Source organism: Geospiza fortis, unplaced genomic scaffold, assembly GCF_000277835.1.
Source record: "Geospiza fortis unplaced genomic scaffold, GeoFor_1.0 scaffold772, whole genome shotgun sequence".
Lineage (NCBI taxonomy): Eukaryota > Metazoa > Chordata > Aves > Passeriformes > Thraupidae > Geospiza > Geospiza fortis.
The window spans coordinates 30,580-56,826 of record NW_005054670.1 but is presented as its reverse complement, the minus strand read 5'-3'; the positions used below and the strand labels follow the sequence as shown (position 1 = coordinate 56,826).

General features: G+C 40.4%; 1 protein-coding gene across 1 annotated transcript in view; it reads left to right on the top strand.

The window, feature by feature from the left end:
* MEGF10 (multiple EGF like domains 10) overlaps positions 1–26,247 on the top strand; it is a 66,998-nt gene that overhangs the window by 23,856 nt on the left and 16,895 nt on the right. Inside the window, exons 7-14 of the mRNA XM_005430705.3 lie at positions 319–455; positions 2,783–2,995; positions 8,384–8,558; positions 9,438–9,558; positions 11,922–12,085; positions 14,946–15,048; positions 24,195–24,341; positions 25,299–25,302. Of these exons, the coding sequence (XP_005430762.1) occupies positions 319–455; positions 2,783–2,995; positions 8,384–8,558; positions 9,438–9,558; positions 11,922–12,085; positions 14,946–15,048; positions 24,195–24,341; positions 25,299–25,302 (1,064 nt within the window). The remainder of the gene's footprint in view (positions 1–318; positions 456–2,782; positions 2,996–8,383; positions 8,559–9,437; positions 9,559–11,921; positions 12,086–14,945; positions 15,049–24,194; positions 24,342–25,298; positions 25,303–26,247) is intronic.

Genomic DNA, 26,247 nt, shown 5'->3' with positions numbered 1-26,247 from the left:
CCTGGGTATATTGATATATAGTACTCCTGGTAAATAAATTGGGAAGAGATTGACATCAGTTAGTCTTTTATGTGTCAGCGTTTTCACAGGTGCTTAGAGAGAGTGTTTTTTATGAATGTTTTACTTCCAACATGGAAATCCTAGAAGATTATTCCTCCAGTGCTGGAACATGCCCCACATTTAAAGCTGGAGAAGGGTCTGGCATTTCCAAGATCAGCACTGGGAGAGTAATACAGCATGTCCTTGATCTTCCTTCACTTCTTCCTTGTCCATTCAAGCTTCAGTCCCAACCCTAAGACTTCTCTTCTGCGCTCCCAGGGCATGGTCTGTGGTCAGCCTTGTCCTGAGGGTCGTTTTGGGAAGAACTGCTCCCAGGAGTGCCAGTGCCACAACGGAGGCACCTGCGACTCGGCGACGGGCCACTGCCACTGCAGCCCAGGCTACACGGGGGAACGGTAAGGAAAACCCATTCCTGCCAGGCTGCTCAGCCTGGAGGGCTCTGCTACAGCAGGGCAACTTCAGAAGCTGGTAGGAGGAGCAGTGGAAGCATCTGAGATATGATTGAAAATGCTGATTTTGGTGATGAAATGTTTGCTGCCTCACTCAGCTGAGGCCGGGTTGCAAGTTGAAAGTCCATGTGAAAGAACACTTCCTGTGAAAGAGCTGCTGGGCTTCACTGTTTGCCTGGCACTTCTTGTGAGTCTTCCTCCCTTGGAGTGTCGTGCAGAATGGTGCAGCCTGCGCTGTGGTGGAGGGGTGAGGAGGGAGGCTCGTGGGTTTGTGCAGATGTCTGGCACTCACGGCAGCGAGGGAGGCTCGTTCAATCCCTCTTCAAAGGCTGCAGGCTGGAGGGTTGTCTCCTAAAAATGCCCTGCTCAAATGAGATGAAACATTTCATTTTCTGATGGCTGTTAAGTCAGCTTTGGCAGATTGGAAAGATAGTAGAGTGAGACATCACTTTTGAAGGCAGTGGAAAGTGATGAAAGAACATTTTCCTGCGTGTATTTTAAGCAGCACACAACTCATTTTCAGGAGTCAGCAGCAGCCTGATCACTGGGGTCAGTCCAGGGGATCCCTGCCAGCAGCTGTGGGCTTTGTAACCGTGTGCACTCCTCACACCAGCGTTCACAGGACGTGAGAAGTGCTCTGCCAGATATAATGTGGAAAAAGGCCTCAAGAAGAAGAGGAATAATTAGCCCAGAGACATTTGCATGCCAAAGTTATATTTGTGTCTGTGGAGAAACAGTGCAGAAGGTGGTAGATGCATTTAGGCTGACATAGACAGGGGCTCCAGGGAAAATCAAAGGAGTAACCACACAAGTGTCTACACACTGGTGTTTCTAAAAGTAATTAAATTTTTCGTATTGTAATAATTTAAATCTGACTTTCATCTGAAATGCCTTACAGTTTGCAGCATTTTGATCACTTTTGCAGATCTGAGCCTCCTTCTTTTCCTGCAAAAGAGGCTGTATTTTCAATTCTTTCATTTTTCGAGATGGTTCCAAGGGCAGGAAGGAGTCAGTGGCAAGGTTATTATTTAAATAAGGACCTGGTCCTTATTTCATGTCAGAGAGCTGCATGGGCACTGTCTGAGTAGCCCATACACACCTCCTCCAAAGAGATGGGTTTTGCAAGTTAAATTAAAAAAAAAAAAATCTGGGTTAAATTTTTTCTGCTTTGGCTGAGGTTCCTGGTTGCCATTTGAAGAAAATTCTTTCATAGCTTTATTTGTATAACTTCATCAGGACACATTGATGCAGGATAATTAGCTCTATTATTATGCTGTTAGTTCAACTATTATACTACACCTCAGGAGGAAAGAAGATTTTATTGATAAAAAGTTAGGACAGAGTTACAAATACCTTGAAACTTCTGGGTATCAGCCTCAGATTGAGAAAAGTACTGCGGAAGCATGAAACAAACATGTCTACTCATTTTACTTCAGTCAGAGGGCTTTGCTAATTTCTGTTACATTTTGCAGTTCCTTGTATCATGTGTCTTTGAAATTCTCATGTAATGAGAAAACAAACCAAAACAAAAAATGTTTGTAAGATTTATAAGAAAATTTATAAGAAAAACAGAAAAAGAAAATAAATAAAACTATTAATAATGTGTTATATTATCAAGTAGTATTTTTTACAACCTGTAACTTGACTGGCATTCAGAATTTAACAATTCCTTTTTAGAACACATGAAAGACAAAGCTGAAAACATCAAACTCATAAGACATAGAGAAATGAAATTGCTATCCAGAAGATCATTAGTTTATGATCTTGCAAATTTGAGAAGCAGGATACTGAAATTTTATTTTCTAGTAGTCAGATTAAAGATAGAGACTGATCTTTAGGTTAAACAGTGTATTCCATCTATGAAAAATTAAGGAAATTAGTCTGTTGGCGAAACAGATTAATTTATGTCTGTTGTCTATCTTCTCAAAACTCTGTGAATGAGAAAGGAAAAGTTTGGTGAAGTCTCTTTCTTAAGATGTATTTTCCTTAAGCAGCAACAAAAAACACTGCTACTTCCCCATGTGGGTTAAACTCAAATCTTTACTGATTTTCATTTTCATCTGTCAGAAAAATGAGATGAAAAGAAGGGGTTTGATCTCCTGAAGGTTTCTCCAAGTTACACAGATTCTTTCTCTTATTTAAGTGGCACTTTTGACCGTAGAAGACATTCCTCATAAACCAGATTTCCTTTGAACTTCCAGAAGCTGTCATTTATGGGAAATATAACAAATGTTTTGTTTGTTTATTGTTTGTTTGTTTGTTTTACCTCACAGGTGCCAGGATGAGTGCCCAGTGGGGAGCTACGGGCTGCTTTGTGCAGAGACCTGCAAGTGTGTGAATGGTGGGAAGTGCTACCACATCAGTGGTGCCTGCCTCTGTGAGCCAGGCTACACGGGGCAGCACTGTGAAACCAGGCTCTGCCCCGAGGGGATTTATGGCCTCAAGTGTGATAAAAAGTGTCCCTGCCACATGCCCAACACCTGGAGGTAGGCTTTGCACCCTCTACCCTGCTTTGGTTTTTTTTGTTCCTAAACAGAACACAGAAATCCAAATATAACCTGAAAAGGGGTATTTCCTGATTTTTCTAATACTTTCATGCAAACTGAAGCTGCTAAAAGCTTGTAAGTATTTGGTATTCTCTGACTGCAATGAGAAAGAAAATACCATCCCAAAAGATGCTTTGAATTTTCACTTGCAAGCGTGTTTGATCGCAATATTCACGGCTGTGTTTGGTCTCTGACCCATGAAATAAATATTAAGACAAAGCATGACCTTTATCTATGTTTGCCACCTGAATAAATCATTATGTTGTTCACTGTGACTGAATAAAATCAGTGCACATGGGCTGCCTCTTATATACTCTGGTTTGCTGTAGATGAGAAATAACTGGATTTAAATCAATGGATGTTTAAGGTCTTCTGGTGAGGACATGAGAAGCTTGGACATTTCTCTCAGTCTCTTTGTATAAGAATTTCTGTGGGTGAGACTTATTTTAGCACAAAATTTCAAAAGCCTTACCTATTGTAAATCTGGGAAAAGTACATTTTTGTCGTTTAAGAGCTTTTTTGAGTGAGCAGGTAAAATCCAATCTGTGGAAATCAAATTAAAATAATTTTCCCATTAGCTTAGCTTTTACACATCTCTCCTCATTCAGGAAGTGGATGAGCCCTGTTTTTTGAGTTTTTGTGGATTTTGACAGCATTTGAGCATATTGTTACGAAAATATAAAAACTAGTTATTTGCAGACAGAGTTTCAGCTGTGAGGGAGGGATGTCAGATGTCAGTTGAGGCGAGCCAGCATATTTATAGAACAATTGTGGACAGCTTTCTCTTGTTACAAAACAGTTCTTCTGATTAGATACTGTGGTCATTGTGCATTCACTTCCACTTAATTGCATTACTAATAACAGTACCTTGGAGAAGGGTCGTGAGCACAATTTAAATGTTTGCTATTGAAAGTGGCTGTGAGGGTAATTTGCAGGAACTACTGAGTGTCACATAGAATGCTGCTCTACATTAATATAAGAGGCACTTTTTCTCATAGACAAAATAAAACCCTTTAGTTAGAATTTAGCAGTGATGTTAAATCCATGCGTGGAAATAGCTACTCTGTTAATTCTTTCTGAAAAATTATTTTGTGTTTTGTTGAAATTGTCCAACATAACTTTTGTTGAGACAAACTGAATAATTTTCCCCTTCCAGTCCTATAATTTTACAATTGGGTATTTGTGCTTTTGTTCATCCCATTTGCCTGAAATACCTTGAAAAAAATACAGAGTTGTTTTAATATAAAATCAATCAATTTTTTATTTGGGCAGTGTGTTCGGAAATAAATGGCATTATAACCCAGGGCCCTCCTGCTCTCAGATTAGGCTAGCACACCAAACACTATTGTATTGTGAATTATAGTTAGCTACTTCCCTGCAGAAAATCTGTCTGCAGACTGTTGCAGCAGCCTGGTTTGACAGGAATGCATTGCACTGTATACCATTTCTAATATTACAGGGATTACTTCTGATTCATGTCCCACACAGCTGTTCCTTCATTTATACCACTGGAAGAGACAGCTCGTGGTCAAACGAGATCACAAATGTTCACAAGTAAACAACAGCATTTGGCTGGTCTTTTTTTTTTTTTTGGACATTTCCCCCCATGAATGCCAAATCCAAAGGCACTTGAAGGTGCTGGAGCATATTTGCCAGAGCATCATGATGTGTGAGAAAAACAAATATTTTCATTGCTTCACAAGTATATTTTACATATGTGTAAGTTCCTTCCCCTTGGGTCAGGATGAGCCCAAGACCATAAATACCAGGAATCAGGGTAATGATGTAGAAGACAAAATTCCCTGTGGGCACTTGAGGCTTTTGAGTATCTTTTGAAAATCTTTTTGGAAGCCAGTTGTGCCTGGTTGTCCTCATTTCTTGATGTCAGTCAGCCACGAGGAAACTCTTTAATCATGTCAGGGAATATCCTCAACCCTCTCTTGCCTGCCACAAGCGCTGCACTAATTCACTTAGCAGCAAAGTAATCTCAGGGCATGCCAAAAAAAAAAAAAAAGGAGTGAAATTCCTTCTGCAAATAAACTTTGTGTGTCTCTAGGTCTGGGGTCCAGTTTTGAGGGCCCTTGATACTATAACAGCTTTTTTCATCTGGGTGTGATCACTGGTTTAGATATTATCAAAGAGAAGCTGTTGGTAGGCTTAGAGCTCTAGGTTATTGGTATTAATCAATACAGAAATGAGCAGAAAGGTTAATTAAAAAAAAATGTTTAGCTCCAAAAAATAAAAGAAAGTGCTCTAAAGAAAGTGTGCATAAGTTCCAGAATACAACTGTTTTCTTCACATATTTCTCCACATACATAGTTAAAAAATGCACATTCTTTGTTTTTTATTACTGTTTCATGATTGCCAAAAAATTTCATCAAAACAGCGCTGACAATAATTCATTATTTGCATCTTGGGTAGGCTGAGCTGTAGGGATTTTGCTGCTGCTGTTGGTTGATGGCAGCTCCTGGAGATGAAAGGCAAGCCCTTCCTTGCTCTTGGTTGTACCAGCAGCCTTTATTAAATGCTCTGTAGAGCATAAAAATAGCTATACTTGAGAGATTTTAATCTGTTTGAGGGGCCCAGAGGACAGCAACAGGTAGAGGCCTTCTTGTACCAACACCCTTGGTGCAGTTCAGCCTGCAATTAAGAGTTATTCATGACATGAGCACTAGTGGGGTTTTTTTCCTTGTCTCATGCCCTTTCTGAGATATCTGTGTAGGATTGGTTGGTGGAATTAATGTTTGGTTCATGTAGTTTCACTCTGTTTTTAAAGTAAAGATAAGGGCTTTTAAAATTTCCATATTTCTAATAGGCCTGTATGTACAGGTGCAAGAGCTTTTAATGGATTTTTTAAATTTATTCATATTTATGTTTATATTTATTTTTTTAGAGTACTGCACAATTTGGTTGGATACTTTAAAAGCAAAGCACATAAATGAAGCATATAAAAATCATTATTTTCACCTAAGTCCTTCAAATACATAATATGAACTACCCACAGTAAATTTTTTTTGTCTCTGTACAGAGTAGAGTTGTATTTCCAGCAAGTGTGAACAGACAACCAGGAATAAAAAAGGATATACTGCCAGTATCTCCCAGCATCTCTTTATATCCCTACCTTAATATTTAAACATTACTGCCAATTAAGATAACTGCGTGAGAACCCATCAGAAACCTCCAGAAGTGCTTTGGCTTCCTACATCTAATTACAAATCACAGAATACTAATTTCAGCACCAATCAATACGTGGGCAAGGGCGCCTCAGTGACACTCACTGGGGGGCACAGAATATCAATGCCTCTGCCTCATATCCAGTGCTTCCTCATGCGTGTGGGCTCCCCCTCTCCTGGGAGGGGAAAAAAAGAAAAAAAGCCCAACAACAAACCACACTTCCAATCAGGAATTTACAGGATTCCGTGATTGCTGGGTTTGTCGTCGTAAAGTGCCACTGCTACTGAATTTATGTTATGGGTATATTCTGGTTCTTATCCTAACAGCTATCTAGTTGTGAATTTATTTTTTTTTTATCTCCCCTGCTCTGTATTCTTCGACTAGTGAGAGCTCTGGGGTCCTACAGGAATTTAAGATAGGAGACAAACCTGATTATCTTGCTGCATCTGTCTTCATAATTTTGCCCATGTTTTATATGAAATATCTCCATTTCATCTTGTTTCATGGCTGGCATGCACATAACTTAACAAATAACCAGGGCTGTTCAGTATGAACACCATGAGTTTTGAACCATTTCTGGAGGAAAAGGCCTTTCCTCTCACTTTATGCCAACACTGACAAAGGTATTTTAATATCCTGAAGACACACAAATTTTTATGGTGCCATAGTGTGTGCATTAAATATGCAGAAAGCAAAATACATGGTGATGTTCCAACTCTCACAATCCTTGCCTTCCCTGATTAGCAATTGTTGTTTTCAGCAATTTTAAATTCTTGCTTGGACAAGAGCAGCCCTCAAGTCCAAAAGCAGTTGTAACTAATGTTGTGTTCCCGTGTTACACTGCAGTTCTTTCAGAGATTGTTGTTGTAGTGTTATAAACATGCAGCAGGTATTTTTTCAGACTTTCAAATGGTCAAAAAAATACTCAGTTTCCAAAACACCCCCACACACAAAGTCAGCAAGTCTTGCAAAACCAGGCTCTTGTCATGGGTCATTTAATTTGTCTGGAGGAAGGCTTTTCTTTTTTTTTTTCTTCTTTTTTTTTTGGTCCTTCCAGCACTCTTAAAGGACCTTCACTTCAATCAGTGGGAGGCAAATATCTCCAAACAGTCTTCCCATTGTAAATGTATTGGATTTGGATACTAAGGCTTTCCTTTGGTGAGAATTAAGCAAATGCTTTGTCTGCCAGAGTGCTACAGAGCACCCCATTGTGTCCCCTCTCCCAGCCTATATATCCCTGCACAGCTGATGATGTCCATTTGTTACCAGGCAGCAGCTGCCTGCGTGGCCCTTCAATGAAACTGCTGTTCCAGGTATAGAGGCAGCTGCTCTGCCACCAGGTATGGCCAGCAGAGAGGGGAGATACTCCCCAAAAGGTCACTGCTCTCATGCTATAGCTGGCTTCTGCCCAGTGCTGGTGGTTTTTTACCATTCTCAGTTGCCCTCTTCCAAACTAGTTTGATGAGGAGAACGTTCTTGCTCTGCTGATGGGGTGCTGTGTTTTTTATTTCCTGTTGGATGCCATGCTATTTTTCTTGATCATGTTTCTCAGACAATATGCTGCTGAGCTTCTGCAGGGTTAGGAAAATGGTCTTGTTAGAGTGGGAATGTAACAGCAAATGTTGGGGAGTTTAATGGTTTCATCCTCTTAGTATTTGTATCCGTGGATATCTGTCTTATGGTAAAAAACTGTGTTTCAGCAAGGTTTCTGCTCAAATAGAAATTATACCCTGTATTTCTTTCCATGTCATCCCAAAATGTCTGTATGTTGTATAATACTGCATTTCCTATCTTAATTGGAACATATTTTTATATAAATACACCAAACTGTGTTGTGGGAAGTAAAATCATCTCACGCAAGGCCCTTCACACAACCCATCTGCAACAGGGGGGTTTTGGAGGTGGTTTTTTTTTGTTTTGTTGGTTTTTTTTTTTGTTTTGGTTTGGTTTTTTGTTTGTTTGTTTGGGGTTTTGGTTTTTTTTGGGTTTTTTTTTTTTTTTGTTGTTTTTTGTTTTGTTTTTGTTTTTGGGGGGGTTTGGGGAGTTTTTGGGGGGTTTTTTTTTGTTCCTTTGTAAAGAAAACAATAAAACAATACTTATGCCATGCTTAGTCCTGAATTACTGAGTTAACCTTTCATCCCCCTGCCGTGACAGCTGTCACCCCATGTCTGGGGAATGCTCCTGCAAGCCAGGCTGGTCTGGGCTGTACTGCAACGAGACGTGTTCGCCGGGCTTCTACGGGGAGTCGTGTCAGCAGATCTGCAGCTGCCAGAACGGGGCTGACTGCGACAGCGTCACTGGGACCTGCACCTGTGCCCCTGGATTTAAGGTAAAAGAGGTCTCACTTTCACGGTTTCACAGTTTTCAGCCCCAGTTGTGCAGCAAATTCTTCAGGGTGCCACCTCGTCCCTTCCTCCTCCGCTGCGGTACAAGGGCAGTGAGGGTGTTTGTGTAGCACAGTTTGTGCTGTAGGACCCTGAAAAAATCAGCATTTCTGGTGGGTTCTCACTGCTGAAATGAAGGCATTTTTAGAAGAAGTTATTTGCTTTATAAGATGTTGGTGAGAACATTTTTAGAAGGAGAAGTTAGTTGCTTTATAAGATGTTGGTAAGAATGAGGGCGTGCTGTTGAGGTGTAAGTGAAGGCAGGAATGATGGGTTTCAGTCATCAACTCCTCACGCTCCATCCACAGAAACTCCAGCCAAAAGCACTTCTTTTTATACTTCAGGACAGATTATTCTGCAACTTTTACACACATTGCTGTTACATGTGCTTTGGATGCTAATCTAACATTTTACAGTATGACTGTTCTTGTGAAAGTAATAACTGAAATTGTCAGCCAAATTAGCTCTTAAAAATATTTTACATACCCACATAATTTACCATTAGACTTCTTTCTTACTGTGTTTTGACTTCATAAAGAGTTTCTTTATTATTGTCCACTCATCCACCTGATCTAACCAGGTGCTATGTGACCTGAGCTCTCAGAGCAAACAATAGAAAACTAATACTTACTGAAAATAACTTTAAAATACTTCAAAAGCATGAGAAGTGTCCCTCTCCCCTAAATTAAAGATAATTTAGTGACAGCTTAGGACATGCATGGGCTGTGGTTTTTCTGGCTTTTGTATCATTTGAGTCAGTTGTATTTTCTGAGCCTCCTCAGTTGGTTTTTAGACTCTTTTTAGACTCTTCTTTTATAATTCAGGGTTCATCTTGTGGTACCCCTTGTCTCCCTGGGACGTATGGTGTGAACTGCTCCTCCGTGTGCAGCTGCAAAAACGGGGCCACCTGTTCACCCGTGGATGGCTCTTGTGCCTGCAAAGCAGGTAAGTGTCTCCTCAGATGGATTTCATTTCCCTGTAACTGTAAAATGAAATTGGGTTTTTGAAGCAGAGAAGAGGAAGCTTAATGAGAAGCAGACACCTGATGCTTCTGCTGCTCTGGGAGGTGAAAACAAGGGAAATGTATTCTCAGGGAAGAAAACTCTCTGCTCTGTCAGGAGGGCTGTACCCTTTATCTGATGTCAGCATTCCTAATCAAAATCATATAGAATCCCAGAACAGTTTTGTTGGAATTACATAACTTTCCTATTTTTTTTGAATTAATGGTTTTCATTAACTTTTAATAATTTGTTTTTAATTAATCATAACCCATATGTTGACTATAAGCAGTGTGTTGGTTTTGAATCACTTTTAGCCACAATTTAGCAAAGTTTGTCATAAGCAGCTGTTGTGGGAATACTTGGGAAAAGAAACTTCAAGTTTTCCTTAGCTAATTTTGAAATGCTTCAATGGACAAAGCCTGGGGGAGGGGGAGAGAGAGAGATGTGTTGTTTAAAATGAATACAAGAAGTGCAGAATTTATGGGCTACAAAGACATTTTGCAGAAACCAGAAGATGAGGAAGACAACAAGATAACTAAGACTCCATATGTGTGTGTTGGAAGCTCCCTACCTGTGGAAAAGATAATAAAAAGAGTAAAAAATACAGATTAATTCCTGAGAAGTGAGGAATCTATTACCAATAGAGGATAGAATGCTATGTAGTGAAAGAGAATTACATCATTTAGAACCAATGAATAATAATTTCTTTGTTTGCTAAAAATGGATAAATAAGTGAAAAAGTTTTGTGTCTGCATCTGTGTGGAGGCCAGACACACACAGACCCTGACCAGGAACAAACCAATGCCCGACTTGCTGACGCAGAAAAGACAGTGTTAGAGGGGTTTATTTATACCAAGGATTTTGGAGGATTTGGTAACAGTTTGGGTTGGAAAGGACCTTAAAGATCATTTTGTTCCACCCCCAGCCATGGCAGGGACACCTCCCACTGTCCCAGGCTGCTCCAAGCCCCAGTGTCCAGCCTGGCCTTGGGCACTGCCAGGGATCCAGGGGCAGCCACAGGGCCAGGGCCTGCCCACCCTGCCAAGGAACAATTCCTAATTCCCAACATCCCATCTAAATAGAGTTTGATAGACAAATAGCCACTAAATTTTTCAGGGACTGACACTGTTAAATCAGTTACGCAGCAAATGTGGAACTTCTGCTCTTTCCAGAGACAGTATGGCTAATTTAACCCTGTTCAGGTTGATACTGCAAAGCTCACGAGGATAAAAATATTTCTTTGGGCAATGCAGAATCCTTTCTTCCTGTACCCCATGCAGTTTTAATCACACTACAGTGAAAGAGGACAGCAAAAAGTAAAATTGAACTGAACCTAGGTACTTGTCATTTAAACAGAGGAGGATAATAAATCCCTGGAAGACAGCTGAGGGAAAACGTCTCGATTTCCTAGTCAAATTACAAAAGCTACATTTTTTCCTGAAGTGACCCCTGAATTTGAAGTTATCAATGAAGCACGAGGCAGCCTGATTGCTGTGCATGTGTTTTGCATAGCCTATTGATCAGTCTCAGTGCAGAATTATTTTTCCCTCCACTTACTGTAAACAAGGTACAAAATTAGAAACTTGGCCTGTGTCACTGGTGATGGTAATATGTGACTGACTGCCTCACACTGTTCCTCTTGAATCTGATGGATGATCACATTTTAAAAAATCTATTAACATCTCAGTCTATCCAGTCTGCAAACCATTGCTATCAGGCATGATCAGTGGTGAATGCTGCATTTTACAGCTATTTTCCATTACATTTCCTTTTGTATTTGGGGAGAAGTACAGAAATGCTCTAAAAGGTCTTCTGTGTTTCCTCAGAGGATCCAGTTTATGCAATACTTTTATTTTTTCTCTTTTTTTTTTTTTGGTTAGATACATGTTAAAACCATATTACAGGGCTGTTTGAGTTGAATACTGGTGGAACAATTATGAAAGCAGCAGCTTGAGCCTAGGGAAAATATTCCTAATTGTTTTCAGGCTACACCTTAACACTCTCACTGTAGTTTAGAGCTTCTCAGTGAAGTATCAAGGTGTCTCTATTTCCATTTCAGATCTTCCATCAGTCTCTTTTGCTTGTTGGCACCCATCTGCAGATGTGTGCTGTGCACAGATGTTACAAGGTGCCCTTGAACACCTTTGTTCCAACCTGGACAGGCCCTCATCTGAAGCAGCTGATAAATCCTGCAGTGAATTTTACCCCAGTATTGCCCATCTCAGAGACATGAAACATCCTCTGAGAGGAATGGGGGAAAACCTGATTAATTTCTGACTTTAATCCCATTTTTTTTTTTTTTGGCAGGTTGGCATGGTGTGGATTGCTCCATAAATTGCCCCAGTGGCACGTGGGGACTGGGCTGTAACCTGACCTGCCAGTGTCTTAATGGAGGGGCTTGCAATGCTCTGGATGGAACCTGTACCTGTGCCCCAGGATGGAGGGGAGAGAAATGTGAACTCCCTTGCCAGGTAGTTTAATAATTCCACTGAATTTTGAGGTTTTTGTAGGAGAATATTGGGCAGGGAGGGGCATCTGTCATTCTTTGTCTCCATGGGGATGAGTCCCTTTGGAGCACACAGGATGGGGTGCTGGGTCAGGGACAGGCACCAAAAATTCTTCTAACATTTCTTCATCAAATGCTATCAAACTGCTACTTTTAAGTGCAAATAATGAGAGAAAAATACAAAAAATACACCCCAAATCAAGTAGTGTTATTTAAATTACTTTTTTCCTTATGTCTGTGAACAAAGAATTTTTATTCCTTCTCAGTCAAAAGTGAAAAGCTACTCTTACACCCAGTTCCATCACAGGTCTCTGCTTTTCTACTGGGGCTTTGGCTTCTACTCTCTCCCAGACTTTGGAAAATCAGAAATCATTGTGAGGACAGTGGCATGCTCCTTACCAATTCTGTTTCACTTTGGAATCTGCAGCTTTGGGGAAATAAAATGCATAAATTCAAATAAAATTCATAAATTCAAATTACAGAGGTTTTTAAATCATAAAATTCCAAGGGGATTTGTTTGTTGTGTAACTTTTTTGTTTCAATTATATTTTATACACTGAAAAGAAGTATTTAATAAAAAGTGGATTTTTCCAGGGTCCACTGTTTTCAGTGATAGGCGTCAATTTGCTGGGGAACTTTTAACAAAACTTATTATTAAAATAAATGCTCTCTGCCCTTCTTTTCCCTTCCCCTGTCAATTGTTAACTTTTGCAATGTATCTGCAGATCAGGTTGTTGGTTTGATATAACTACAAAGGAATCACCTGAAGGGAACACACACACGCTGTAAATATCACATTTAAGCTTCTTTCAGTTTGGACAAGCTCTACTGAGCAATGACATGATGGGAGTAGCTGATCTACAGCAGAAAACTGGAAATCACCTCATTTTCAATGAAATTTTTTTCTGCTGAACTGCACTAGGAATGCTCAGGAGTGATTTTTTGGGTCTCTGCTTTTGGTTTTAAGATGAAGCACTCCTGTAGTGAGTAAAGTGGCAAAGAAAATGGAATATATTCTGGAAAGCTGATGGCAGTACCACCTGTGCAGTGTTTCCAGCAATGCATCTCCATCAGAAGACTGATTTTTCTGTTTCCTCAAGCAGCTTTGTTTATCACTTAGTGCCTGATTCTGAAGGGTGATGAGATCTCCCAAGCTGCATTAGCTCTTCCAAAACTGACATTTTAAAAATACATCATTTCAGAGCAATTGCATCACTATCCCAAAGTCAGTAAAATAAAGCTTAAAAGTATTTCTGTATCAGATAATTCAGCATGCCCAATGCTCATTGTCTTCCTCTCCCTCTCTCCATCTGTATCAAACAATGTCCATAAGCATTTACCTATTTCAAAAGCAAATTCTGCTTCAAAATTCCAGAGCAGAGGAATAAACAGAAATTGTTTATTCAAATAATAATAAATATAATAATTTATTTAAAAAATAGTTCAAATACTTCCAGTTGTCTAAAATGTTTTTCATGTCTGAGCAGAGACTTTATTTAAATCAATGTATTTCAGTTTGTTTCGGTAACTTCAGAACATTATTATCACTGCTCAGATTGTTGCTCAAGATTTGAACTACAGTTTGGACTTCACTCCAAGTACATAGCAGGCTAAAAATACTGCTTTTCAACAGCATATTTGAGGATTTCCTTTCATTCCAAATCTGATTATATGCAAAGGAAATGCTTAATCTTTTCTTTTTCTGTAAATAAAAAGGTATTGTTGAGATGAGTGAAAGGCTCCTAACACTGAAGTAATGTAAGATTTTGTTCTACTTTAGACTTGAAAGACTGGCAGTTGAATAGCTAAATCCTGTGGCACTCAGCTGAAATGTATGCATGAACATCAAAGAACAGCAGATTAATTTTCATATAGGTTTTATTCAGATTTTTAATGTGACTGACACCAATTTTTAGCTTTGAATGTAAATTATTGGGGTTTAAACCTGACATGATTTTTTTCCTTTTTGCCTTTGCTGTGGGTAACCCTGAAGTATTACTGTAAATTATACTGGCTTTTTTTCCATGCTCTTTTTTTTTAATTTGGTTCTGCCACTTTTTATTCAAGATCAGTTGACTGCTATACTTTTCCTTGTTTGAAGATAGTAAAGAATCTGCTCTTCTCAGTTTCTTGGGTTGATTTTGTGTGAAATTATCCACAAATCTGTGTGCCAGCTTCTATGGAAGAAGCAGGAAAAGCAAAATCAAATGTATAGATGTTTCCCATGAAAAAATAAATACACCAACAGGGTGATTCAACTTGTGACTTTAATCTCTTGTTGGTTCAAAAACTGTTGCATGGGTAAAAATAAAAGTTCTATTTTGTGCACTGTTCCATAGCCAAAGATTATCTCTTTTTGATGGAGTGTATTGTAGTGCAGAGAGAAATGTTTTTCATCAAGAGAAATGTTTCTAATCAAGAGAAAGTGATTGTTTGCTTTATTTATGCAGTGAACCTCACACTGAAGGTATCTTGTAATTTAATGGGTTTCACTCATTTCCTTTAAAATTATACCTCTGCGTGGGACCCATTTTGACCCATAAGCAGAGATCTCAGAGTTTGATGCAGAAGGGAGACTTAATTCCTTTAGTCTGGTATTTTTCAAGAGAGCATAATTCATTCTTTATCTTCCCCCCTTTAATGAAAGAATGAAAGTGTAGGATGCTGACATGTTCCAAACGCCACAAATATTTTACATTATTAACAGCCAGGAGATTCAGGAGAGGTCTGTGGCTGCTTTTTGAGGCTGGGCTGACCCTAACTTGTCTCTCCTCTAACTCCCAGCTGCCCTCATCTCCAGGGTGTTGTGTTTTTTGTTGCCACAGGATGGTACCTACGGCCTGGACTGCGCAGAGCGCTGTGACTGCAGCCACGCCGACGGCTGCCACCCCACCACGGGCTACTGCCGCTGCCTCCCGGGATGGTCAGGTACAGCACACACCCTTGGGAAGCACAAAAACAGAGTGTTTCCCCCAGGGGGACTTGGTCTTGTGGGCAAAGGAGGAGTTTGTGAGGTTGGAAGGGGAAAGAGCCCCCTTCTGTGGCCGCTGTGTCCCTCCTGTGACTCACGGGTGGGGAAGTTTTTGTCCAGTGTGATCTGCAGAAAACTGGGCATGGAAAGGGAAACTTTAAAGCTTGGGCACCTTCACTACACACTTCCTTACAAAAGTGCTGATGAGCTGTAAATATCCAAGGTTGTTGTGGCAGCTTTGGGGTAAAGCATCATGTATAGGAGCTCAGGAAGCTTCGTTCAGGCAGCCAAGAAGAGGATGAACCATTGTCCCAACTTGTCAACCTCCTAACTTGTCTCAAACCAAGACAACTGTGCTGCCATTTGTGTCTCAACCATGTTTAAGTTTCTCTGCAGATATTTTGTCCTCTACAAAATTTTTCTCACAATTTTTATTTTTTTTTTAACATTATGATTTTAAGGACTATTGTCAGTGGAATCATTCACCAAAATTTTTGTTGAGCACTGTTTTTGTACCCTCCTGCTAGTGGAGAGCAAGATTTTTTTTTTTTGAAAATGTGGTGGAACTGTGCAGAAAGGCAGCTATCATGAAATGTTCCCTTTATATCTCTAGGAGGGAGTTTTAGGTCTCACAAGGATTTCTAAGCTTTAAATTTGGAAGAGCTCTTTGATCTTCTGTAAAGTTTAATTAACACTGTAAGTTTGCCCTTCTTGGAGTGTTCCAGCTGCCTCTCTGTGATGCTGCAATGTTGCAAGGGTCAGATCTCACATCACCTGTCTGTGTGAGCTCCTTCCATTTAATAATGAGAAATCAGCATGAAAAACAAACCTTAAATGAGCAAAGCATGTTTGTGCTCTGAAGATCAGTGATTTGTGTTTTATTTGTGAATTTAGACATATTCCACTCTTCTATAAACGAATGTTTAGCCTGACTTGTAGGTTCATGATGGAATTGTTTTCTTTTCTTCTCTGGTGCTTTTAGACAAAGGAGGTGGAGGTGAGCTTATAATCTCCTCAGATAGGTACAGTCTTGCTATTGTTTTTTCCCAAACCTTTATTTTTCTGTGCTCTTTCTTCCTAGCTCTGTGGATGGATTGCCAGCATCTTGTTTGAAGCACATAATACTTGGTGGCTACTATTCAGGTTGATTAACTGTAGCTGATTACAGCCTACCTGCTGTGTTTTCTACTTTCTGTTTAGATGAACACAACTTTTATGATTACTGGGAGTAGAAAGTGGAAATCTCTAGGGGATACAGATACACAGGCGCACAAAGAGCTCCTGCTTTGCTCTGGAAGACCAAACTTCTCTGTTATTTACTCATTTTTTCTGTTTATTTTCTCTTTGAGAAGGTCTGTCTCACCATTTCCTCTCAGTGAGGGGAGCTTTAAGAGCCAGCACTCACCTAACTGAGGCAGGAATTCTTTTGGTTCAGTTCTCTTCCCCACAGGCTGCAGTGTGACTTGCCATTAGCCACTCAGATGCCTCAGGAGTGCAGAAAATAGTAGAAGCTACCTGAGTGAATTACAAAAAAATACTATTAGCCTTATTCCAGCTGTTGCTGTTTTGCCTGACACTATTTTCTGTTTATTTTGTTATGTCCTTAACTTTCAGGTAGTTTTCAGGTAACTGTGTGTGTGTGTTTGGACACATTTCCACAAACTTACATTTGAATCTGCTCAAAATGCGATCTCATAAATTACTAAATGTATTAATCAAAGAATACCCACCATAAAAACATGTGAAGAGTTGCTGATCCTTAATGGTGCAGGTAGGTTCACAAGTCCTAAGGGCACAGCTTGAAGTACCTTCTGTGAGTCTTCTAAAATTGAGACAGTCAAAATGTGTTAATGAATGGGTCCAGGTCAAAACAGGCAGTTTTGAAAGGCCAGATTAAAAACCTAGCAGCATTTTTTATAACAGGTTATAAGAATTACCTGGCCAGTGTGATATAACTAACCCAGGGTGTGACAGAGGCTTCAAGTGCACCTTGACTGTGCTTGGATTCAGGTATGGGAAAGCATAATATATCAATAATGTAGATTATATAATATATAATAAGATAAAGACATAATATAGTAATTTTGTGTAGTGAAATCTTACTTCACCTTTATTCTTAAAAGGAAAAATACTTCACAAGAAAGAGACTTGAGGCCTAATTATTGATAAAATGGAGCCCCCCATCCCTGGATGATGTCACCAGAACAGCATGTGTGTGACAGACTAGTTTTGACACGTTGGTGATGTCTAGACACACTTTACAACATCCACAGCATAGCTCACTTTATACTCAGTGTCTGGAAAAAAAAAATAATCCTCCTCCCACACTTCGCATGTCAGAGCAATACCCAGAGAGGAATCCAGGCTTTGTGCAGATGCTTATATTTGGAATGATTAAAAAAAAAGGAGGGAATGCTTCAGGAAAGGGCTCTCAAATAGCTGTGCTGTAACAGTGCATTGCAGGAATAGCAGAAGATTGTAGGATTAAGGAGGGAGGTTGTGCACAGGGTTGTGTAGAGAAGCAGGTGGAGGGTGTGTGGAAAATACAGGAGCTTCTAAAATGAAAGAACTTACGTGGCTTGGCCTTTGTTTTGTTTTTGGTGTTGGATTTGTGAAAGTAACCATCAGACATATGGGCATACTAGTTTTGGGTGGGTAGTGTTGCCTACCTAGTTGAAAAACAAAGAGAGGGAAAAACAGATTTTGGATCAGTTTAATGCTTATCTAACCCAAATGAAGAATTTAGTTGCTTAAAACCGTTGGTGTTAAACCACTTTTAAAAAGAAATATATTTTGAGGAAGCTTAAAAATGTGAACCTGTGAGTATTTTTTGGTTTTAAGCACAAATAAATCCATGACGCCCAGGTGAACTTCCCAAAATGTTCTGATGCCATCAAAATAACACAGATTTTCCAAGAAGGTGCTTTAAACGCAGCATTTTCCTCAGCCCTATGAACAGAACAGCTATCTGCACTTCCCCCAGGGAATTTCATCAGAGGGAATAGTTTATGTAACTTTTTAGAAGCAAATGAAGGAGTGACACAGTTGTCCCACAAGGCTGGGGAGCAGGAAACGCTGCATGGGGAGGGTGGGTTGGTGACCTTGGGGTGTGAGGGAGCTCTGGGCTGCTGACGTGGGCACGAGGGCTTGGCCTCAGCCCCCAGACAGAGCTGCAGCTCCCCACTGGGTCAGCACTGAGATGCTCTAAGGTTTAGTTTTCTTAAGTAGTTTTTAGTTACTTTTTGAGCATGCCCCAGGGTGTTCTCTTCTCCTTAGTACGTTCTGCTTAGGAATAAAAGTTCAGTTTTTGACATATCTATTTTTTCTTACAATAGTTTTAACACTATTATTATGTTAAAAGAGTCAAGAAACAGTTAAAATTACCTTTCATTAGATCTCTGTTTTTATTTGGGGTTGCTGGTTTTCATTGGGGTTCTGTTTCGCGCTAAACAGAAGCGACTTAGGTTTACAGGACCCCTGTTAGAAATCCTGTGCTCTTTTGTAGTTTGCAAAATGTTTTCCCTCTGCAGCAGCTTGATTCTGCTTAGGGAAGGAAGAGTTAAGGGTGGTGTTTTTTTCCTGGCAGCCTGACCATTCCGTCACGTTCCAGGAGCCACATGACAGGATGGCACAAATGAGAAACATCCGCCCACATAGAGGATGATGTCTGCCCCAAACTCCCTCATCCCTTGACATTTTCACTGTATCTTATAAATAACTATTTTTTCATTTGGAGGGAAAATTCTTTTTCATTTCTCAGTAGCCAGAGAGTGGAAAAGAGCGAGAACTATTAAAATGGAAAACAGAAGAAACACACAGAAGATATACTCTCCTGATAGGTAATGATAATTCTATTAAATGATACCAAAACTTTTGGTTAACTTCCACTATAAAGGTATATCCAACACTTCTCTCAACAAGCAAACCAGCAAGCACCGTGATAGTTTCATCCCTTAATCTTATCTGTTCTGCAAGCAGCTGTCAAATTTCTCCCAAATCTCCTGAAAGATTAGGGAACTCATATTCTTGCAAACAGAGGTTCTGCATTAAAGCATTAATCAATTAAGTAAAGCAATATGATTAATTAATTAAAATGGCAAAAGCTTTTTCCCTCCAGACAGTTTATTAGTGTAATTGCAGTGATGTGGGTGTTCCTGATCAGACATCACTGCTCTGCTTCCCCTGGTGCAGCACCTTTGCATTTGCGAGGAGACTTCAGGGTGGCGCGACATTTGTTACTCTCAAAATCGATTTAAAGGCTATGTGATGCCAGGGATTATGAAATACCACCAGTCTGCTATCTAGTACCAAAACAATGGCAGTGGTTTGTGGAAAAGACAGATGCAGTAATACCAGCCCACATTTCACCAGCGGGCAGAGCGTTCACCCACAGGCTGCAGCAGGAGGGGTGTCGGTGACTTTTTCTGTGCTGGACACCTGCTGGCATTACTCAGCTCACCCATCACCAGATGTGTTGCTTCTGTGTCCTTCCATGTGCCTCTGACAGTATTTCTGAGAGGCACATTTGTTGCTGGATTATATAGGGGAGGTCTGCCATCTGACACCCACCCTGCTGGTGGAAACACCCAGGTCTGCAGCTCTGCCTTCACCCTCAGCTTTCCATGAGTATGCATTTTTCCCCATCCTACAAAGCAAAAAAACAGAATTGGAAGGGCTCTGTCTCACCTTTGGAGCAAAAACGAGCTGCTGCTGTAGCACCAGTGCACCCAAGCCAAGATTCTCTTGTAAAAACAGTTCTCCCTCCACTGCCACCAGTTCCACCTGGCCTCCTGAAGGATGAGGCCCCATTGGGAGGTATACTCAGTGAGCTGCAAAATGAAATTATTTCTGGGCACTCTCTCATGATAAGTGACAAATTTGCTTTTCAAGCTTGGGGAGAGAGGAATTCTCCAATAAGAGGTTGGGTTCCACCCTACATCTGGGAATCACTGTGTCCATGTGTCTGTTCTCTGAGCGCTGGTGGATTTCTATGTGGAAGAAATACCACCCTTTTAGAAAAAAAAAATAGCTTTAAATCACTGGTTAGGTGTGCAAGTTTTCTGCCTAGAAGAAGTTTAAAAAAGGGAAAATCTTATTTCATGGTGGCTGCCCAGGGATTGATAGATGAAAAGAAGAGCACCTCTGGAGTGGATAACAGTATGTAGGAAGAGTGTGGCCTTCAGAAGGATACTAAAAATACTTCAAAAGGAATTCTGCTACTAAAATTTGCAGATAAGGATTTCTGCCTTCAAACTCAGATGTCCTTGTTGACAGCCTTGTCTAGCTAGCTTCCTACCAAAATTTCCAGCCATGACTCTCCTGCTGCTGCAGGGAAGCAGCTGAAATCTGAACTTCTGCAGAAATATCTCTGATCCTCTCATTAGCTCCTCAGTTTGGGACACTTAAATTAATTCCTCTTGATACCTTCAGCAGTGGAGTAAGGTACCAGCCTCCCTGAAAGACAGTGAGAGTACTTTAAAATAATGCCTGTGACATTTTTCACCACCTCCCTTTCTTTGGGCTGCCCGTTATTTGGCAGAGAAATTAGGGAAGTAATTCTCACCATCAGAGGTTGCAGCTGCCTGTAACAGAAACGTTAGTTTTTCTCAAATATGAAGGGCAAGGTCTTGGACAATAATGAGAAAGCATCATTAGCTTTAATGACACCAGGGTTCCTCCAGCCTTTGAAAGTCTTGTTCCTTCTTTAGTTTGGGCTGCTACATACCCAGTTTTGCACTGGCACATGGGAGGTACACCAGTATATAAACAGTTTTTAATGCTGAGGGGTTATACTGGAAAGTTCCATGTGTGTTCTCATAAATTGCACTGCAAATACAAGTTCTTTACAAAAAAATAATACTCTTCTTAAAGTTTGGATAACCTTCTATCAGACCAATGGAAACATAATAAGGTGTAAAACAGCACTTACTCCAATAGTAAATTTGCCTGGGAAGATAGTAAGAAATAATTGGTAATTTTTTTCCCCTCGCTTCAAGTGCTAAAACAAATCAGCTCTTTGTTGGTCTGACTCGGGTGTATCACTGAGTCTCAACTTAAAAATACAGCACAGGGAGTGTGCAAATGCTCTGCTAGCATGGGCAGAAGGAGTGGTATCCCTAAAGAATTCTTCACTTCATTCATGCAATTACGAATGCTGGGGGAATGCTGATTTGGATGTGAGGCCCCCAGCATAAAGCACTGGGCATTAAATGCACGAGCATTTCTTCAGAGCAGCTTAGCTGAAGTTTATCATGACCATTCAGCTATTGCCTAGCAACTTGTGAAGGCCATCAAAGAGCTCTTTGTCCATAGCTCTGGCAAAAACATTTTCTCGCAGATATCCTTATCAGTATCAGAACCAACACGAAAACTTAATAAAAACAATTTTATTGTGTCAGAGATTAATACTTGCACGAAACTGTGGCAGTCATCAGCCAGTTGGTAACACTGTTGTAAAAAGTGAGTCTAATCTTGCTTTGAAAGTTCTAGTAAAAATGCTTTTTCTTTCCTGAATAATTTCTGGCTTTTCTATCAAAGCATAGCTTTCTTTGCCGAAATTTCATAAAAAGCATCCCTCTGGAAAATAATTTTTAATTTTTTAAAATCCCTTTAATATTTCTGACCTGTTCTTTCTCAAAAATACACATTTGGTTTTTACAACCATAAGATACGAAACTCACCTTGTTATTTTTAAGTGCCTTGTGAACTTACCTAAATAAGTAAATAGTGAGTGAGACTGAAAACTATTTTAATAAGTAGAGGTGCAGTAAATAACTAAATGATTTCAGCCTTGCTGCATTGGTTTGTTACACTCAGAGGACTAAAACTGATTTTCCTAATGATCAAGAGTGAATATAATAAAAATTACAGTGGAACAGAATTGTGTTCAGCAGTCTTTCAGTGTGTTATGTTGTCATCACTGTTACCCAGTGACATTTAGTGCACACTGTTTATTTGCTAAGCATAATGATGCCATTCTTCACCTCCTCATAAGGGATGAGAGTGGGAGATAAAAAGCAGGTTTTTTCAGTTTCCCTAAGGGATGGTTTTCCCTGGTGTGTACTGAAGGAGCCTTTTTTCCCCCTTTTTTTGGTTTTTAGTGGTATTTTCTGTCTGCTTTAAGCCCCGTGGCTCTGTGCAGCATGGGACCCATTGTCTTCCCCATCCCAGCGTGCCCGCATCACCCTCGGACACTCTGCTGTCATAAAGCATCCTCTGTGCACAGATCAAGGCAGTATAATTGAGCCTGGTGTTATTGTATGTCACTGGTCTACATAATCTCAGATAATGCACTTTGGTAGCTCTTGGCAACCACTGGCTTGTTAATAGTGACCATTATACACTGAGCACCGCTGACACCCATTGAGGCTGTGAAAAATGTCTTTTCTGCAGCAGGGTGCACCGAGTGCAGCTATGTGTGATATGGCACATAACCCTCTGAGGGGCTCTGCCTGTGTTTTCACAGACTTGGAGACCCACCTTCTCAAGTTTGGGAGCACCAGGAAAAGCAGCAGCTGGAAGAAGTGGTCTTGTTTCTGGAAAAAAAAAATGTATTAAATGCAGTGATGTCATGCTCCTCTTGTGCACCAGCATCTGTCAGAATCAAACATCTCTCTTTAATTTGCTTAAATGAGTTGTTGAAAAGTTTGAACTAGACTGCTGAGAACCAAGTCAGCACTGACTCTCAAATGTAGATGGAGACAGGAGAATGACACCGTCTAGGCAGGCAGAAAGAGAAAAAGGAGTGATGTAAGCAGCCTTCCATTTTCTGATAATAGGTTTGTTTTAGGTCAGTTCTGATGACCCTTGTGCATTTAGGGCTTTGAGGTGGCCTGGGTACCGTCTGTCAGTATCTGGATTTTTAAAGTCAGGTGTTCTGTCATGCTGGCACAGGTTGGTGCAATCTGTTGAAACGCATATTTGATTCTTCAATCTGTTGATTGTCCTGCAGAGAAAAACAGTTCAAGAGTCTGGAGTTCTACCTTTCCTCTAATTGGAGAGTTGGTTTTTAGATATGGGCAGCTTTGCAAGGCACATGCTGGGGGTGATGAGGAATCACCTCAGTCTGATCTATCAGCAAACCATGTAATTATTTCTCAGGATTTTTACAAGCAGTAGGTTCAAAGTTAAAAGTTGTTTTTTTTTTCCTTGTCACATGTAAAACTGTTTTGGTTTTTTTAGGACCCTGGCAGCCATTGAACCTGTGGCATATTTTGCTGGAAATACTTACAAAGCAAGACATGCTTGTGGTTGGATCCAGTCCACTTTTCCCTTAGTGGAGGGTTCATTCAGTGGAGGCGTTACAATAAAACTTGGTTGTTAATGCAAAGTGCTGCAGACACAATAGGGTCTGAGTTCCACGGTGGTGCCTGCTGGCATTTAACATGCACAGTGCTTCTTAAAAAGCAGGGAAATTATATTTAATGCTCCTGCATTGTGAAGAAAAATGACAAGCAAACAAAGAAAAGAACCCAGCAGCCTGTGATTGGATGCTCGTAATGGGTGGTTTGTATTAGGATCTATGTGTAGAGATTCAGGTTGTGGCCATTTTACAATCAGTTTTATACTGAGACAGGTTAAACAAAGCTCTGACTGACCAGCATCCTTAACACTGTGGCAGCTCAGCATTTTGGAATGCTCACATGGTGTGTTTGGAAACCCTTTGTGTGCACTGCATTTTTCCGTTCAGTACGAGGCTGAGCAGTAATCAGCTCACCACTAATTAGAAATCATTGCATGTCCCGCACCCCATTATTATACACAAGTTATATCAGACACAAAGAATGCTCAGAGGGAAAAGTTCCTGCAGTACCTTCTGTCGTGCATTTCCCAAACATAAAATCTGAAACCAAAAACCTTCTGCTGTTTTGAAACAGCCATTATGGAGGAAGCAAAAGCCATTTATGTGCCTCTCACCAAAACTGGAATATGAGGGAAATTCACTGTTCTAGGGAAGGCAGGAACAGAGATGCAGGTTTATCTTATCATATTAGTGATGTTTTGATAAACAGGTTGTGTGAGCTGTGTTTTAAAGTTCAGCAAACGTTTAACCTAACTGTGCACAAGAGCTCTTTGCAGATGTTTTGTTTGTTTGTGGTTGCAGGTATTCACTGTGACAGTGTGTGTGCTGAGGGACAGTGGGGTCCAAACTGCTCCTTGCCTTGTTACTGCAAAAATGGAGCATCCTGCTCTCCAGATGATGGGATCTGTGAGTGTGCACCAGGATACAGAGGCACCACTTGCCAGAGAAGTAAGGATAACATAAATACTTTAAAAATCTCTGTTTCTCCCTCAGTTGCTTGGAAAATATATCATACAACATCCTAATGCTTTGCTAATTGCAGTCTGAAAGGCTAGGAAACACTCCTTGATTGGACATTTTGTCAAAACACATGAATATTCAGGGAAAAAAAAGGGTTACCTGAAATGAACAAATGTTTCATCTAGTAGTGCTCTTCTTGTTATGGTACAGCCTTTTATTCACTGTCCTGTGGCACTGTTATGAACATGACTTTCCAAGGCATGTCATAGGGGATTCCATTCTAAAGCATTTCCAAATGTGATTGACGAGTGTTAAGTTTGTAATACAGGTAAATAAAACATACTTGAGTTTCAGAAACTAAAAGCCTTCCCATTGTCTGCTAGGGACCATTAGCTTAGTTAATATTTGGGGCTTTAGCAGTTGTTTTGTAAGAGTAGTCAGTGGGATCAGGCCCCACAATAAGCAGAGAATGTCAAATGTACCTATGGCTCCTTTTGGAAAACTCGTCTGGGCAAAATACAAATTTCACAAAGAGAGATAGAGATGAACTAAGGAAAATCATGCCAGAATTAGGGAGGTAAAATAATAAGTCTGCCCTCCCAAAATTTGTCACAGTTTGCCAGCAGTCCAGCTGTCTTCAGTTTGAATCACTGAAGCTGTGAGGGAAAGGTGTTCAGGGAAGAGAAATGTGTGATTTGTCTGGAACTGGACGGGAGCCCAGTTTCCAGGGTAGGTCTCCCAGAAACAGGATCCAGGAGCAGGTGGGTTAAGGACAAGCAAAGATGCTCCTGGCTCTTCCAAAAGAGGCTTAAAAGGCAGGAGATGACGTGAAATGGTCGCTGTCAGGGAGATGGAGAACCAGAGGAAGGTGAAGTTCTGTCAGTTTAGGAATAGCAGTGTTTCCAGCTGAAGGCTGTGTCATGGCACTGCTAAATCCCACATCAGTATGGCATTAGTATTCCTTGAGCATTCCTGACTGTGAGCACTAATTGTTCTCACTATCTAATCTGTGAGAGCCCTGCAGTCAATCAGTGCATCCCAAGTGTAACACTGCCACGTAAAAATGTTCCCTGGTGTTTTGGAACTCTGCCTATAACCTGGACAAGGGGCTCCCAGTCCAGTGCCCCTCTGAGGCACGGTCTGCAGGCTGGGAAGACAAAGGTCATAGGAATAATTTGGATCCTGGTCAGAAACTGCCTTTTCAGTAAACAGGAAGACCTTTTGGCACTGTTTCACTTGGAGAAGTTAATCTCTCTGGAGAGATCCTGGCCATATAACTTGTATCAAGTGTGTAATTAAAAGACTGAATCTTGAATGAAATTGAAATATTGAAAAGATTCCAAGGTAGTTTAGTCAGTGCTAATTGCAGCTGTTCAGGTATTTCTCTTGCTCTCTTACCTAATATTCTAATTTATCAGGAAATAAATGCCAAAAGGGATTAGATCAACAAAGAAGGAGAAGCAGCCTTTTTTCCTCCCTTTTTTTTCTTTTTCTTCTTGAGAAACTCGTGCTTTTAGCATCACAATTAACTGCACAACTCTGTATTTCTGGTCTCAGGTTCCCTGAAAGTTAGAGTGACTCTGTACCATGTAAAAGAAAGGCTGACTGGAAAACATCTGTGCTTTTTATCCAGTGAAGTTGTGGCTATTTGAATTCCAAGCTAGAAAACACATCAGGAATCAAGGTCTAAGATGACCTTACTCATCTGGAGATAAAACTAATCTCTCTGTTACTTCAGATGTGCTTCAAAAGATGTCCCTGTTTAGCCAAATAAAAAAAAAAGTATGTATGCATTCCAAACATTATCCAAGTTCAGGGTGGCCTGACATGGAATGTCAACAAAGTCGCGATGAGCCAGAATTACACCAAATCCTTGAGGAGAGGGAGCAGATCT